This window comes from Gossypium hirsutum, chromosome A03, assembly GCF_007990345.1.
Source record: "Gossypium hirsutum isolate 1008001.06 chromosome A03, Gossypium_hirsutum_v2.1, whole genome shotgun sequence".
Taxonomy (NCBI): domain Eukaryota; kingdom Viridiplantae; phylum Streptophyta; class Magnoliopsida; order Malvales; family Malvaceae; genus Gossypium; species Gossypium hirsutum.
Window position 1 is genome coordinate 104334662 of NC_053426.1, and position 5283 is coordinate 104339944.

At 30.9% G+C, this 5283-nt stretch overlaps 1 protein-coding gene and 1 long non-coding RNA gene across 3 annotated transcripts; both read left to right on the forward strand.

Annotated features, from left to right (window-relative positions):
• Positions 1-248: 248 nt before the first annotated feature.
• LOC121220824 (cysteine-rich and transmembrane domain-containing protein WIH1) lies at positions 249-1238 on the forward strand. 2 transcript variants are annotated; one of them, XM_041100398.1, is made up of 3 exons: positions 249-512; positions 738-948; positions 1084-1238. In XM_041100398.1, exons 1-3 carry the CDS (start codon positions 464-466, stop codon positions 1130-1132), a joined length of 309 nt encoding a protein of 102 aa, XP_040956332.1. In that variant the 5' UTR covers positions 249-463; the 3' UTR covers positions 1133-1238. The 2 variants fall into 2 exon arrangements, 1 of the variants encoding a protein (XP_040956332.1); XR_005918029.1 differs by having other exon boundaries at positions 291-512; positions 728-948.
• Positions 1239-3130: 1892 nt separating this feature from the next.
• On the forward strand, positions 3131-4489 carry LOC121220825 (uncharacterized). Its single transcript, XR_005918031.1, has 2 exons — positions 3131-3949; positions 4228-4489. It is a non-coding gene; the product is annotated as an uncharacterized lncRNA (long non-coding RNA).
• The last annotated feature ends 794 nt before the right edge of the window (positions 4490-5283 follow it).

A 5283-nucleotide genomic window follows, 5' to 3' on the forward strand; every position in this document is an offset into this window, starting at 1 on the left:
TGGTTTGACAAAGAAAGTGATAACATTTTTAAGAGAGGTGGTGGCTAAGATTTTGAGTTAGGAGGGAAAAGATGAAAAAATAAGAAAAAAAAAGGGAAAAAAGAAAAATTAAAGAAATAAAAAAGAAATTAGAATATTTCGTTCAATTTTAACGGTGGAGTGATTAATGTAGCACTGAAAAAATTAATAAAATAAAAAGTTTAAAAGATATATTCTCATATAAATATGAGATAGATGTAAAGGAATTTAAAAGATGAGATATATTCTTAGGTAATTAGAAAAATAAAAAATCAGAGTGGCATACATCACTCGCGGTTCCCTTTGTTTTTTCTTTGTTTGTAATATTGGGGAACAAGTTTGGAGGAGGAGTTGTATTCTTTAACTAAGGGAACCTTCCTACTAAATTTCCGCTTCTTTCACTACTTGTTATATCCTGAGCGCAGTGGAGTCTAAATTTGAAACAATGAGTTATAACCATCAGCATGTTTCTCATCAGCCCCTAACCCCCTCAGGTTGCTGCTCTTCCCACTTGCTTCCATTCTTCTTTCTTTTCTTAATATTATATGTTTTGGTTATTTTGTTGGTTCAATCGAATGTTTTAGTGATACAGGGCGCCTAATTGCTCCTTGTTTTACTACTGGAACAACTCAACAAAGTTTATATCAACATATATCTCTCTAAATATTCATAGTGATTGTTAATGAGAATATTCAACTGACTGTTATAGTGCAAAACAGGGCCCTGTCCTCCACCAGGGCCAGACTTCCCTCCACCGCCAACTCCAGTTGGATATACCCGTACTCATCATTCGCCCTCACCACCACAACCAGGCTATCAAGGTTACTGTTATGAGGGCTACCCTTCATCATCACCTGGGCTGCTTCCTCCACGCCTGCCTCCTAGGAATGATTACACTCACAATGGTTGCACTTCCTTCCTGACGGGGTGGTATGGAATCTCTATCTCTGCTTTTTTAGATGAATGAAGCAATGCAATTTCCATTGAGATGTTTATGTCTTTATGTGATCTCATCTGTTATGCTAGATAACCATGAAATCTTATAATCGGAGTTTGTATTTGCAGTTTGGCTACTCTTTGTTGCTGCTGCTTATTGGAGGACTGCGTCTTTTAACCATTATCTGTCTGGATTGATAATTTTAGGTTACGATTATTGTCAACCGGTGGAATGGATTCTACTCTGAAACTCTTTTATATAATTATGGTAATGCTTTGGTGAATGGATTTGTTTTGGTCGTGAAAAGCTTACGAGTATAACCTATAAAGGCTGGTAGAGAAGAGAACCTAGAAACCAGTTCTTTATACTATATCATGGATATTTAAAATAATTTTGAATAATTATACATAAAATATAAATATTTTTAGAAGGTTATTAGCCTCAATTTTACATTTTCCAATCAGCTAAATGAACACCAAAAACACAATTAAATAGAAGAATTTATTTATCGCATAAATTATCAATTATATGCCATCGCCAACCTCATCAAATATCATTCTAAAAAGCATTTAGAACAACTAAAACCATGAGAAGATATTGATTTGGGGTGGGGATTAGTGTTTTTGATTTTACAAAAATGTTGGGCCTAGAGGATCTTGAAACTATTGACTCAACTCAGATTCATTGAAAAGATGAAATAACAAGTTCATTCATCTTCTCCACTTTTCAGTTTCCCTTGAAGATGTTGTAGCCACTTTCTTGGTAATTATCACGAGCTCATCCTTGATCATATAACAAGATATACAGAAAATTATTACTGATCAATTGAAGGTATTGGTGACATTGTCCAAGTAAAAGTAAAATGCTAGCAACATAATGATGATTTTACATTTCGACATTGCAATTGAGTTCTACAATATTGAGATGCTCAAAGTCCGATGAGGAAAATTGGTGATGTCAAAACCTTATGAAGCATTTCAAAGCAGGGGGTGAGTGTGCTTGATATCTTTTGAAATTTTTTTTTTAAGGTCTACTTTTATTTCTAAAAAAATAAAAATGGGAGTCGCCACCGATCCTTTTTATTAGATGTGATCGAGTCACATCATAATTTGATCGTTTGAATGTTTTAATAAGATGTTCAATTTATTAAAACAATATTTTTTTGATCTATAAAAATTTAGAAAACGGGTTCGTGAGTCGGTTACATATGAGAAAGGATTAGCACTCTCGTAACGCCCAAAATTGGTACCTAATTGATTAATTCATATTTTAGCATCGAAAGTTGAAAATTTGAAAATAGTTTAAAAATAGGATCCTTTTTGTATTAATGTTAATTTTATTTAAAAAAATATTAAATAAATCGAAATGAATATTAAAGACCCTCTTATCTCGAAATAACTAAATGTCACATCTCATAAGTTAGGACACGACATCTTGAATCCTCGAGAATATCAAAACCCCATAAATTAGGATACAACTTCTCGAATCTCCAAATATGAAACTTTGCCTATTTTTAAATTTTCCATTTTTAAAATGTAACAAGTGTAATATTTGAAACGATGAATACTTATCTTATTTAGAGTATAGTATAAAAACAACTAATTATATCTAAACATAATGTATGATGTAGTAATGATGAATCAATATAAAATGGCTATATAGATAGAATATTGGAATGATAAAATATAAATAAATAAAGGTATACTTTAATAATAATATCAATTTTAAATATTTAAAAAGTGTAAGAATAGCAAATAAATAATAAATAGATAAAATAAATATAAATAATATCAAATTTAAATATCTAAAAGGTAAAAGAATAACAAATAAATAGATAAAACAAATATTAATAATACCAAATTTAAATATTTAAAAAGTAAAAGAATAATAAATAAATAAATAAATGGATAATATAGATATAAATAATATCAAATTTTAAATATTTAAAAAGTGAAAGAATAATGAATAAATAAATAAATAGATAAAACAAATATAGATAATATCAAATTTTAAATATTTAAAAAGTAAGAGAATAAGGAATAAATAAATAAATAGTTAAAACGAATATAGATAATGTCAAATTTAAATATTTAATAGTAAAAGAATAATAAATAAATAAATAAATAGATAAAACAACTCATAAAAGGATGAAATTAATTGAATGAAGGACTGAATTGAAATTTAAACGAAATTAATAGTATAAATCATAATAAATTAAATAATAAAACAAAATAAAGGACTAAAATTAAACACGCAAAAAAAGGTAGGGAACAACTAGAAAATTATTCCCAGGCCCACAAAGCGCATTGTTTCAAGGGGGATCAAAACAGAAAAAGACAAAATTAAATGGTGAAATTTTAAAAAAGAAAAAAAAATAGGGCTGGATTGAAACAAGCAGCAAAAGTGGAAGGACAAAAAAAATAGACCCCCATGTCAAAAACACGCGGATCCTTTGCGGTTCGGGTCGGGTCGTGGGTCCTGATTCAAAACGACGTCGTTTTGGCAATTGATGCTTAAGTCCAAAACGGCGCCATTTTGATCCCTATATATATATAAACAATTCTCCCTTCATTTTTTTCAAAAATTTCTAGAACTCTTTTGGACTCTTTCACCCTCTAATTTTCTCCGGTCATGGTTCCGACTGTCAGTCACTAGTCCTGATTCAAAATGACGTCGTTTTGGCAACTCATCTTAAGTCCAAAACGGTGTCATTTTGATCCCTATATATATATATATAAACAATTCTCCCTTCATTTTTTTCAAAAATTTCTGAGAACTCTTTTAGACTCTCTCACCCTCTCCTTTTCTCCGGTCATGGTTCCGACCTTCGGCCACTATAGCACTGTCCACGGTGGCTAGAGAATACAAAAAAGGTCTCTTTGACCATTTGGCTCACCCCAACCCCGATCTGAGATTAAAATGCTGAAAGCCTTCTAGAAAATCGAAAAAAATCAAAGGAACTCTTTGGTTCCCTCTTCTCCGACCACATGAAAGGTAAAAATTTTCGTATTTTTGAATATATATGTCTGTATGTATACTATATTCAAAATAAACGTGAAAAAAAAATGAAAATATACCTATGTAAGAAATTATAGTCTCTCTTCTTTTTTTATTGTTTTTTGTATTTATCTCTATTCTCAAAAATTACATTGATAATGGCTTTTATAGCCAATATTACACTGCTTATTTCACTGTTTGTTGCTACTGTTTGCTTTCCTTTCTGCTACTGTTTTTGTTCTGTTTCTTTGTTATTGTTTCAGTCCTTTTTGCAGGTTTGCTCGGTCAACGAAGGGGAGAAAGGCAAGCCTTTTGCCATTTTGGTGAAATGGTGGCAGACATGGTGCATCAGGCCTCGGGCAACGTACACGCTACAGAAGCACGAAGGGGGCGGCGCAGCTAGGTGACTAGTTAGGGTTTCAGTTCTACTGAAAATGTTTAAGTTTGTGGGCCAATTGTGCCATAGGGTTTTTTTAAATTTTTTGGTTGTTTGTAAATGCAATTTTAGGCCTGTAATAGACTCTGGACTTATTGTTATTTTTTATTTTATTACTTAGTTTATTTTTTTATAGGCTTGGGCTAATTTGAGCATTTACAATATCAATCAATGGAAACAACCATTGTCACTCACAACCGATACACATATACTGGTTTCAAGAAAACCTACCGTAGCAAATATGGACATCTAAAAGAAAAAGGAATTCAAGACGCACGAGATCATGGAAGACTTGTTTATCATCCAATTAAAGTACTATGCTACCAAGGAAAGAATATTAAAGCAGAGTCGTATGCCATTAGTTATTTATCATTTACTATTCATATTAAGTACGGTTGTTTGAATTAGACCGGATTAGCCGATCAGATTGGTTGGACTGAGAATTGGTAGGGATGTCGGTCCAAAGAGAGGTACTAGGTCGGTTGACTCGCGAATCGGTACAGACCGATTGAACCAGACTAAAAAATCGGTCGAATCATTTTTTTAGTTTTTTATTTTATTTTTATGAATTTTTAATAATTTATTTAATCAAACCAGTCAAACTGATAAATTGGCGACCTGACCGATCTAATCACTAATCCAATTCTGAAAACCTTGATGTTAAGAGTGTTAAGTTTGATTTTAATTTTTTAAAACTTATATTTTAAATAAATTATCATTTTATTTTTGTCAAAAATGAAATACCAAGTTTTATCCAAAACAATATAAAATATTATATTATAAAAATTATAAAATAAATAATTTTTATTTACTATTATCTAAGAATGTAATTATATTTCAAGTTAATTGCATCAAATGTCTTCAAACTATGACTTCCATTATAAATTGGTCCTCA